General features: G+C 43.0%; 1 protein-coding gene and 1 long non-coding RNA gene across 3 annotated transcripts in view; one reads left to right on the top strand and one right to left on the bottom strand.

Annotated features, from left to right (window-relative positions):
• Nucleotides 1-11,792, bottom strand: part of PODXL2 (podocalyxin like 2) — a 51,249-nt gene extending 39,457 nt beyond the window's left edge. For both annotated transcript variants that reach the window (XM_029918341.1, XM_029918343.1), the window contains exons 1-2: nucleotides 11,756-11,792; nucleotides 11,546-11,671 (exon numbers count right to left, since the gene is read on the bottom strand). In XM_029918341.1, the coding sequence (XP_029774201.1) occupies nucleotides 11,546-11,671; nucleotides 11,756-11,777 (148 nt within the window). In that variant the 5' untranslated portion in view covers nucleotides 11,778-11,792. The remainder of the gene's footprint in view (nucleotides 1-11,545; nucleotides 11,672-11,755) is intronic.
• LOC115274855 lies at nucleotides 84-1,822 on the top strand. The gene is made up of 2 exons (XR_003901290.1): nucleotides 84-301; nucleotides 1,622-1,822. It is a non-coding gene; the product is annotated as an uncharacterized LOC115274855 (long non-coding RNA).
• Nucleotides 11,793-12,128: the final 336 nt, after the last annotated feature.

Raw genomic sequence — 12,128 nt, 5'->3', positions numbered from 1 at the left:
GAGGCAGCCCCTCCGCACGGTCCCCTGCAGCCCCGGCGCCCGCCCGGCCAATCCGCGCTGCGGGTGCATGGGGAGGCGGGGCCGCGACCGTGACCTCCCGGAGTCTGGCGTCGCACCTCGTGCCTCCGTCGGCGGTAGCTACCTGGGGCGTTGTGTCGGAGGAGGGCGTGTCCGCACCACCGAGTCATCCATTCCACTGGAAACCTTTCCTGCGCACCCAACCGGCAGCGGGTGGTCACCTGCACGGAATGACGCTGATCACAGAAGCCAGGAGTGACCCCCGATGCTGTTGATGTGAAGGGTATCTTTAATCCTAGGCGCAGGGTCAGGGAAGCCTTCTCAGGGGCCCTTGACTGGGCAAGCCCTGATGGCCAAGGCAAGGGAAAGACTAGGCCAAGGCCCTCGGCCAGGAGCGAACCCAAAATGGGACTTTGAGTCAGGCAGTCTAGCGCATTCAAACTGGCTCTGAGACCTTCAGCTAATCTCTTTGCTTCTCTGGGCCCTGGTTGCCTCATCTGTTATATATGGGCTTTCCGTTTTAGGGCAGCGTTTTTTAACTTCTCTTGAGTGTTTTGTGCCTTTTGGCAACTGAAGTTCACTAATGTGCCAAGCCCCATGGTAGTGAACAGAAGAGCCACAACCCTTATTCTCAGAGCTTAGTCTGAGTGGAGGAGGGACTTAAAGATCAATGCAACACACATAGGATTGCATAATTAAATTGTAGTAAGGTCTGTTAAGACTATAAGGGGCTATGGCAGAGTATGGAAGGGAACCCTTACACATGACTTCCTGAAGGGAAATTTCAGCTAGCACTTGGGTAGATGAAGGGGGATGAGGTTAAGAGGCTGGGTTAGGGAGGCAATCTTCCAGGCAGAGAGAAAGGCGCACTGGTAATTCCGGGGTAGAATGGGGCTCAGCCTCTTTAAGGAACAAAGTCCTGACCGTTTCAGAATTACTGCAATTTAAACATCTGCAGCAATGATAATTATGTGGAGTTTTACTTTATATAGAATATATTTGGAAAACTTTTAATAAATTATATTGAACCTTTTTCAAACTATATTCTCACCACGCCATCCAGGTATTGAAGATGATCTCGAAGGACTCTTCCAGGACTAACTACTTAGGGGAGATAGGAGCTGGGGTGGAGGGGATAGGGAGGAATTGGGTCCCAGGCAAAGGAACGAGCATGAGCACAATGCAGCATGGTTTGGTAATATAGGGTGTATCATATTTAGGGGGATGATGAATTTCAAGACTAGCATGGGGGCAGGAGACAAGATTAGAAAGACAGGTGACTTAGGAGCTAAATACCTTAATCTTTGGTTAATTTGTACAAAGTAGTAAGCCCTTATATGATAAAGAGGGAAGTGACGTGCAAGGAGAAAGTGGTGATCTAAGAACATAATGAAAAGCAGTACCATGAAATTAGAACCTTTAGGTAAAGGTATTCTTATGGAATTAACCCAACTACATCCTTCTATTTAGCCTGTGGTCAATTTGAACTCCACAGGCAGTTTGAGTCTATGGACATTATGGGTTCCAGAAAGGTAGGTGAGGATGTGCTAGTAAAAGATCTTGCCCAGCACGATGAGAAGTTTGGACTTTGTTTCTTATACAGGACTCATGGCATGCACTTTAGGGAATGCCGAGGCCGCAGAGAGGAAGGACCGTAGACGAAAGAGCAACACTGCCAGTGGAAAGACCGCTGCAGGAAACCTGCTGGCAGACGGCAGAGGGCTGACCGAGGGCTGGCACAGCACATCTGAGGACACCCCAGGGATCACCAACAAGACTTGGAAAATGAATTGAGTCAAGTTGACTGTGTGTTTGGGTGCTGTTCTCTATGCCAAGAACAAATTAAAGGAGCCCTAATTTGTAACAGGTCACACAAAAAGCCCACAAATAGGTTATGGCTCCGAAGTGTAAAGCAATTTGGGACTTAAAAGTGCCTACAAGGAAGTTTTGTTCCTGTTATTCTGAACTGTGTGAACTTCATTAACCTTTTTTTAGTAACTTTTTTCTTTTTAGGAAGGACCAAGTAACAAGAGGAGAAATCCAAGATGTCATGAAGAACAACTATTAAAGCTGAGAGGCTCTGACTTGGGAAAGAGAAGACGAGGGTGCATCTAGACCCACCATCTCTCTCCTTCTGTCCAGCCAGTCTCCTCCACTTGGGCTCACCATTGTATTATTTCTCCTTTTCAAGGACTTCCATTTAGGGTATCTCTTTTATGACAGTGTCAGTCTTTCTTTCTCTGGATCATTTTCATTAGATACAAACATGATCCAGAACCTCTCACCTTAAAAGGAGGAGCAGGAGGAGGAGGAAGAGGAAGAGGTGAAGGAGAAGGACGGAAGAGGGGAGGAGCAGGAGGAAGAAGAGGAAGAGCAGGAGGTGAAGGAGGAGAAGAAGGAGGAGGGAAGAGGGGAAGAGGAGGAGGAGGGAAGCGGGAGGAGGTGGAGGAAGAGAAAAAGAAAAAAACTGGGGGATTTGAAATCATGCTACTGGAACACTGAACACATGTCCCTATTTCCCCTTCTGCTTGTAACTCCCAGACATGATAGGAAAGACACATATATACACGAGTCCAAATCAGCACTGGAAAACAAGATGGGATCATTTGGTGTTCTAAAGTGAGGAGGAATTGCTTGGAAGATAAAAAGCAAATGCGATATAATTGATGGAGGGAACCACAGTCCAAAATGCATACCTGTCTAAATAGTCTTAGGTTAAAGAGTAAATAACAATATGAATTTTAGTCTATTTAGAAACTAACGACAATGTGAGAACACTGCATATCAAAATCCATAGAATAGAGCCTATAATTCACAGAAGTTTTTATAGCTATAAATGCATTTATGGGGGGGATCCACAGGTTAAATGTAAATGAACTAAGCATTCAATTTAAAAAGCTTTAAACTACACATACACAATACATATACACATCAATAAAATTCTATTGTTAAAATAACAAAAACCCAGCAGAACTGATTGCTAAATGCCTGTTATTTCAAAAGATAAATAGAACACTGAAACCTTTAGTATAAGATAGAAAACAAAGACATTAGTAAGCACCATGAGAAATGAAAAAAGGAACAAAACTAGACATAAGATTTTTAAACTATAAGCAAAACTTGACATATATCAATAAAACTTAAAATGTAGTTGAAATGAATACTTTTAAGGAATTCACAAATTACTGAAATTGATTCAAATAGTACAAAAGCTAAACAAACAACTGGGGAGAAAATTAAAAGATGGTAAAAATCGCCCCTTAAAAGAGACTAAGTCCCCTGCGGAAGGAGTGTATCCTGTCAAACCTTCAAAGTATAAACTCTTCCATGCAAAGTCAGAAAATGTTCCAATTCACTTTATGAGGCTCGTGTAACCCTGATGCCAAAACAACTAAGAAAAAAATCCTAAGCCAATCTTCCTCAACACAGATGCAACTTTCATAAAAAAAAAATATAAGCAGGGCACCTGGGTGGCTCAGTCAGTTAAGTGTCCAACTTCGGCTCAGGTCGGCTCAGGTTCAAGTTTGAGCCCTATGTTGGGCTCTGTGCTGACACCTTGGAGCCCAAAGCCTGCTTCAGATTTTGTGTCTCCCTCTCTGTCTGACCCCCACCCCTGCTCTCTCTCTCTCAAAAATAAATATTAAAAAACATTAAAAAAAAGAAAATATGAGCAAGTTGATTATAGCAATGTATTAAAAATATATTATGATTAAATAGGGCGTCACCCAGGGACATAAGATTGGATGAGTATTAGAAAAGTCTCTAATTTAGTTCTCTGCATTAAAAGAGTGAAGGAAAAAAATCTTGAGAGATCCAGAGGCAAGTGATGAGCGTTAAAACCTATTCCTTTTAAAAGGAACAAAACCTTAAGAAGTAAACAAGAAATAGAAGGAAACTTCTTTAATTCAATAAAGGATATCTCTCAGAAACCTATCACAATCACCAAACTTAATGAAGAAACATTAGAGGCATTCCCATGTAAGTGATGAATAAGGAAAGGATAATCATTTCCAACACAAATATTGAATATTTTATAAGAGACCATGCAGTAAGGCATGATGAAGGAAAAGGATGAAAAGTATTGGGGAAAATCTGATAAAACTAACTATTTGCAGTGTACATAGAAAACACCTAATTCAGAAGAGTTAATAAGAGTTCAGTAAGATTTCTGGGGCACCTGGGTGGCTCAGTCAGCTGAGCGTCTGATGGTTCATGGGTTCGAGTCCTGTGTTGGGTTCTGTGCTGACAGCTAGCTCTGAGCCTGGAGCCTGTCTTCCGATTCTGTGTCTCCCTCTCTCTCTGTCCCTCTCCCATTCACTCTCTGTCTCTCTTTCTCAAAATAAAATAAAATCATAAAAAAGTATTAAAAAAAAGTTCAACAAGATTTCTGGATACAAAGATGCATACAGAAATCAATAACTTTCCTATATATAATCAATAACCAGCTAGAGGGGCGCCTGGGTGGCTCAGTCGGTTAAGCGTCTGACTTTGGCTCAGGTCATGATCTCACAGTTCGTGGGTTTGAGCCCTGTGTCGGGTTCTGTGCTGACAGTTAGCACAGAGCCTGGAGCCTGTCTTCAGATTCTGTATCTCCTTCTCTCCCTCCTCTGCTCATGCAGTCTTTCTAGGTCTCTCAAAAAAACAAAAACCAAAAAACAAAAAACCAGCTAGAAAAACAGGAGGAAAAATGATTCCATTCACAACAACAAAGAGCCAAGACTAAACCAGACTAGATTATGAGAACTAAATGGAGAAAATGCTAAAGCTTCGTCTAACACCAGAACAAAAGGGAAATGTATCTTGTCCTTGGACTGGAAGATTCGATATTGTAAAGATGTCAGATTAATCAAATTTGATGCAATGCCAACAAAAAATCCCAAGAGATCCCTTTATAGAATTTGACAAGCTGATTTTGAAATTCATCTAGAAAAGAAAACATTCAAGAAGCGCCAAGGAAATTTTTATCAAAATACAGTATGAATATAGAAATTAAAATAGTGTGGTAATGAAACTGGACTAGACGCATAAATCAATGAAATAAAACAGGTCAAAACTAGACCTCAGTGCACATGGAAATTTATGATAAAGCTTTTCTTTTCTTTATAGTTTATTTTTTTTTAACATTTTATTTATTTTTGAGAGAGTGATAGTGTGAGCAGGGAAAGGTCAGAAAGAGAGGGAGAGACACAGATTCGGAAGACAGGCTCCAGGCTCTGAGCTGTCAGCACAGAGCCCAACATGGGGCTAGAAGCCACAAACCATGAGATCATGACCTGAGCCGAAGTCGGACACTTAACTGACTGAGCCACCCAGATGCCCCTATAGTTTATTTATTTTTGAGACAGAGAGAGACAGAGCATGAGTGGGGGAGGGGCAGAGAAAGAGACTCAGAATCTGAAACTGGCTGCAGGCTCTAAGCTGTCAGCACAGAACCCAACGCATGGCTCGAACCCACTAACTGAGATCATGACCTGAGCTGAGGTCGGATGCTTAACTGACTGAGATACCAACGCACCTCAAGAAAGCTTTTCAAAGCAGTAGGCAATAGCTACTCACTTGATAAATGGTATCTGTCAATTATATTTGGAAACATCAAGTCAGATCCATACTTCATATCAGTTAGACTGAAAAACTAAATGTAATAATTTTAAAAAGCTACTTTAGGGGCGCCTGGGTGGCTCAGTCGGTTAAGCCTCGGCTTCGGCTCAGGTCAGATCTCACGTTCGTGGGTTCGGGCCCCGCGTCAGGCTCTGTGCTAACAGCCAGCTCAGAGCCTGGACCCTGCTTCCAGTTCTGTGTCTCTTTCTCTCTCTGCCCCTCCCCCTCTCATGCTCTGTCTCTCTCTGTATTAAAAATAAATAAAACATTAAAAAATTTAAAAAAAAAAGCTACTTTAAAGAAAGGTAAGTAATATAGGATATATCTTAACCAGACATAAAATGCATAAAGGAAATGATTGAGTTTTATGTAAAACTAGGTAAAAATGAACACCAAACATTTAAAGAAGAATCAATACCAATTTTCCACAAACTTCCAAAAAAAAAAAGAAGAGCAGGAAAGAGTTCTCAATTCATTACATGAGGTCAGTATTACTCTGATACCAAATCGAGACACAGATACGATAAGGGGGAAAAAAAATACAGACCAACATTTCTTGTGATTATAGATGCAAAAATACTCAACAAAGTACTAGGAAACCAAATCCAGGAACATATAAGAAGAATTTTAAACTATGAACTGACATATATCCCAGGAATGCAGGGTGAATTTAACATCCGAAAATCAACTAATACAAAACACCATAATCAATGGAATAAAGGTTAAAACCCACGTGATCATCTCAATAGATGCAGAAAAAGTATTTGACATAATTCAACATCATTTCATAATAAAAAATACTTAAGAAGCTAGGAATAGAAGGGACCTTCTTCAACCTGATAAAAGACACCTACAAAAACTTGCAGCCAACATCATACTTAATGGTAAAAGACTGCTTTTCTGCTAAGATCGAGAACAAGACAAAGATGTCCACTCTTGCCACTTCTATTTGATATTGTACTAGAGGTTCTGGCTAGACAATTAGGCAAGAAAATGAAACAAAAGACATCCAGATTAGAAAGGAAGAAGTTAAAACCATAGCCATTTATAGATGACATCTTGTGTATAGAAAATCCTAGAGCTTCATCTGCTAAAACATCATTAGAACTAATAAATGCATTTAGCAAAGTTGTAGGATACAGGGTGAAATACAAAAATCAAGTGTATTTGTATATACCTCGTGTAGGAGGCAGAGTAATGGTCCCCTAAAGATGTCTCCTGTCCAAATCTCCAGAACCTGTGAATAGATTACCTCATGTGGTAAAAGGGACTTTCAGATATGACTAAGTTAAGGATCTTGAGATGGGAAAGTATCCTGGATTATATAGGTAGGAACAATGCAATTGGAGGGAGGGAGGGAAGGAGGGAAGGAGGGAGGAAGTGAGGAAGGAAGGAAGGAAGGAAGGAAGGATCAAAGTCAGAAAAGGAGAGGTGATGTTGATGGAAGCCTAGCTCAGAATAATTGCAATTGCTGGCACTGAAAGTGGAGGAAAAGGCCATGGGCTAAGAAATGCAGGCACCCTCTAGAAGCCAGAAAAGGCAAGGGAATGGATTTTCCCCCAGAGCTTCAAGAAGGGGCACAGCCCTGCTGACACCCTGACTTTAGCTCCATGAGATCCATGTCAGACTTCTGGCCTCCAAAACTGACAAAATAAATGTGTGTTATTTTAAGCCACTGGGTTTACAGTAATTTGTTACAATAGTAATAGGAAACTAATACAAATGACAGTGAAATTAAGAAAACAATTCCATTTACAACAGCACCAAGAAGAATTAAAATACTTCAGAATAAAGAAGTACAAAACTACAAATGTTGTTGAAAGATATTAAAGAAGTTCTAAGTAAATGGAAAGACATCCCATTTTCATGGATAAGAAGATCCAGACTGTTAAAATGGCAACCCCCAAATTAATCTACAGATTTAACACAATCTCTCTCAAAATCCCAGCTGGCTTCCTTGTAGAAACTGACAAGATGATTTTAGCCCCACACCACATATAAAAATTTAACTCCAAAGATCAAAGACCTACATGTAGAAGCTACAACTATTAGAAGACAACACAAGAGTATCTTTCCATGACCTTGGATTAGGCAATGGCTTCCAAGATGACACCAAAACACAAGCAACAGAAGAAAAGATCTATAAATAGGAAATGAAAATGAAAACCTTCCGTGCTTCAAAGGACATCATCAAGGAAAGGAAAACAACCCACTGAATGGGGAAAAACAACAATAACACAAACATCTGGAAGTCATATATCTGAAAAGGGACTTGTATCTAGAATACATGAAGAACTCTTATAATTCATTAATAAAGTGAGAAACCAATTAAAAATGAGCAAAAATCTGATGATAGGTCTCCAAAGATAATACAAATGGCCAATAAGCACACAAAAAGATGTTTAACCTCATTAGTCTCAGGAAAATGCAAATCAGAATCACAATGAGAAACCGCTTCAGTTGCACTGAGACAGCTACAATCAAAAAGAAAGGCAACTCGGTTTATGTGGGATGTGGACAAATCCGAACCCTCGTGCCCTAATGATGGGAATATACAGGGTGCAGCTGCTTTGGAAAATAGGTTGGTGGTTCTTTTTCTAAAGATTCAAACAGAGTCGGGGCACCCGGGTGGCTCAGTTGGTTAAGCGCCTGACTCTTGATTTTGGCTCTGATCATGATCTCATGGCTGGTGGGTTGGAGCCCTGCATCCAGCTCTGCATGCATCCAGCTCTGCATGCATCCAGCTCTGCATGGACAGCGTGGAGCCAACTTGGGATTCTGTCTCCCTCTCTTTCTGTGGCTCCCCTACTCACTTCTTTCTCCCTTCCTCTCTCTCTCTCTCTCTCAAAATCAATAAACATTTGGGGAAAAAAAGATTAAAATAGAGTTGCCAATGAACCCGCAACTGCAGTCCTAGGTACGAATCCCAGAGAACAGAAAACATGCGTCCATATGAAAACTTGTTCCAGAATTGTTAGTGGTGGCATCATCGTAACTAAAAAAGTGGAACGAACCCAAATGCTCATCGCCTGATGAGCAGATAAATAAAAGGAGGGTTATTCAGCCATAAAAAGGAATAAAGTGCTGATACAGGCTATGACAGGGATGGAATGTAAAAACGTTATACTGAGCAGGAACAGCCCATCACAAAATACCACATACTGTTAAGGTTCCATTTATATCATATGAAATATTCAGAAAAGACACACCACTGACGCAAAGTAGATTCATCTTTGCCTAGGGCTAGGGAGTAGGGGTGCACGGGAGGGGAGTGACTGTTAACAGGCATGGGGGTTTGGGGGATGACGAAAATGTTCCAAAATGGATTTTGATGATGGTCATACAACCTGAAATATGTTAAAACCATTGGATTGTACATTTTAAAATCATATGGTATGTAAATTCTATCCCAATAAACCTGTTATTTAAAAAAAAAACAACACAAGAACATAGAAGCACACGTTTCATATAATTTTTTAAGAGTTTTCAAGTTTACTTATTTTGGGGGCAGAGAGAGGCAGAGAGGAAGAGAGAATCGACCCCAAGCAGGCTCCACACAGTCAGCACATTGAGGGGCTCAGTGCCACGAACTGAACCATGAGGTCATGACCTGAGCCGAGATCAAGAGTGGGCTATTTAATCGACGGAGCCACCCCGGCGCCCCTTACCTTTTGTATGATCTGCAACACACACATAACTCGTAAACAGTATGCAGGATCAGGATAACTTTTAAATTTTACATATGGGATCGCACCCTCTGGCATTTTATTTTTTTGCCTGGTCATCTTTCCAATTCATCCATCAGCAAACTACCACTGCACGAATATCAATTTGAATCACCCAGTTCTAAAATGCGTAAACAAACGGAGAGCGTTCCCTTGATCCTGCATGTCTTGCCAACTGCCCCCCTTCAGAGGCAAACTCCTCAACACTTTTCCAGATGCACAACTTCCATTGCCTTCCCGCCCCTTTATTCTACGAACAGTCCACTGAAACCACTCAAGGTCACCACCAACCTCCACACGTTTTGACCACCCTGTTTCCACTTAAGATGTACATTTGAAACGATTCCCCAGCATCTCTCAGCTGCAATGTGTTACAGCTGACGGCATATAATCTTTCCAAATGTTAGCATTTTTGTCTCAGCAGCCTATGTAATAATGGTGATTTTTATAATAGATGACATCTTTGATGCAGTGAAACTTGGTGACGGTGGACAGGCCTATCATTTTACCCGAACCTACAATGATGTTGGCCCCAACTGACCTCAACCCTCTTGAATTGCTTTCTTCCGGCTTCCCTAAGAACCCTTCCTCTCATTTTCCTCCCACCTCCTGGCCATTCCTAAGTGTCTTTTGCTTGTTCAGATAACAGGCCCCGAGGCTCCTTGGGCGCGCATTTCTGCTGGTGATTACACCTGGCGCCGCGGTGACAGCTGTCATATGATTACAGCTCCTGCCGCAACATCCACCAGCAGTCCAGGCTCAAATCTGCCCACCAAGTTCACAGTCACTTGGATGTCCACAATGCGCTTCTCGCCAACATCCCCACAGTGAAGCTGCAGGTCCCCCACCATTCAAGCTAGAAAGCCAGGCACCACCCGTGCATTCTTTTCTCCCACTCCCAATTCTTCTGCACCTGAGTCTTGTCAAACTGCCTGCAAAATCCATCTAGACTGCATCCACCTTCCCCACCCCCGAGGTCAGACCACTACCATCTGCAGTCACACCAGAGCCTTCTGCTCAACCACCTCTCCCTCTCCTCTCCCTGTAGGAGCCGCCAGTGGCCAGGAGCCACCTGTAAAACACACCATGTTACTCTCCTGCTTACCACCCCTCAAGGGCTGGCTACTGCGGCCAGACTCAAGCCCTTATTAGGCCTGTGGAGTACTGTCTAGAAATACACAGTACTGCACGGTGACTATACTTAACAGTGCTGTCTTACAAATTTAATTGTTGCTAAGAGTAAAAAGAGACCTTACAATTTCTCATCGCAAAAAAAAAATTTTTGTCGCCGTGTGGGTCGACGGATATTAACGAGGTTGATCGTGATCACTTCTGCAATATGCACACATATCAAATCAAATCATTGCACATCTGAAATGGATAGAATGTGGTACGTCAATCAGATCTCAATGAAAAGAACTTAGGTCTCTAATCTCGATTTCCACGTAACAAAACAACTATGGAGAGTGTATATATTTTATCTTCTTCCCCAGCTGCTGGTCAGAGCTAACATCTTCATCATTTCCTAAGTGAGAAGAGGAAAGGAGCATCTTTTGTTCTAATATTTGGGCTTTATCTCCGTTCCTAAAGCTCCGAGTAAGAAAGGTGACAAGAATGCCTTTACTTATCCATAGGAGCCTTTCAATTCTATCAGAGGTGGAGAGGACTTTTGGAAAAGCCTCGAAGGATGGGGCCTGGTGGACACAGGAGGCATGTGATCGGCGGGTTGGAAGGAGCAGCCCCAGCCCCTAAACTGAGGGGGGCTGGAGGTCGAGCTCATCGCTAGTGGCCAATAATTTAACCGTTCTGCTGGTGTAATAAAGCTCCATAAAATCCCCGAACTGAAGGGTCTGGAAGATCTGGGTCGGCAAACAAGAAGACGCTCGTGCCAGGAGCATGGGGCACCCCAAGCCCACAGGGACGGAAGCTCCCCTGCTCAGGGCTCTTTGGGACCTTGCCCAGTGTATTCTCTCCATCTGACGGTTCATCTGTGGCCTTCAGCATATCCTCTGTAATAGGCTGGTCATACTACGTAAACTGCTGCCCTGGGTTCTGGGAGCTATTACAGCAAATTACCAAACCCGAGGAGAGGGTCATGGGAACCTGGGACACATAGCCAAGTTGGACGGAAGCGTAGACCTGGGAACCCATGACTTGCAACCAGTGTCTGGAGCGGGTGGGGTCCTGTGGGACTGAGCCCTCACCTTGTGGGGTCTGTACACTGATCCTGGGTAGCATCGGTGCGGCCTTACGTCGTAAAACACCCAGTGTAGGACCGTCGTGAATTGACTGGTGCAAAGGACCCTCACATCTGGTGTCAGAAGTGTTCTCTGCGTAAAGAAAAAGCTTTCCTTTCAGCCTGCAAGCCCCAAGGCCTGGCTCCCTCCTTCCCTCCTTCCACATAAAGATCTCACCTTGTAAGAGGCACTTCCTCATGCCTCAGCTCCCCGCTTCAGTCCCGCAGAACTTGACTGCCTCCTCGGGGATGAGTGCGGTCTTCCCACATCCCTTCTCTCCTTGTGGAAGGAACCGAGTGAGGGAATCAAGCATACTAAGTTCATCAAATGTCGCAGGGCTTTCGTAGGAAAGCCTATCTTGGAGGTTTCCAGAAAGGAACATTTGGAGGAGAGAAAAGATAGAAGGGAGATCTTTCTGCAAAATCTCAGGTTAAGAAACACTAAGAAGGGGCACCTGGGTGGCTCAGTCGGTTAAGCCTCCGACTTCGGCTCAGGTCAGATCTCACGTTCGTGGGTTCTAGCCCCGCGTCAGGCTCTGTGCTGACAGCTA

Source organism: Suricata suricatta, chromosome 12, assembly GCF_006229205.1.
Source record: "Suricata suricatta isolate VVHF042 chromosome 12, meerkat_22Aug2017_6uvM2_HiC, whole genome shotgun sequence".
NCBI classification, from domain to species: Eukaryota; Metazoa; Chordata; class Mammalia; order Carnivora; family Herpestidae; genus Suricata; species Suricata suricatta.
This window is presented reverse-complemented; position numbering and strand designations above follow the sequence as displayed.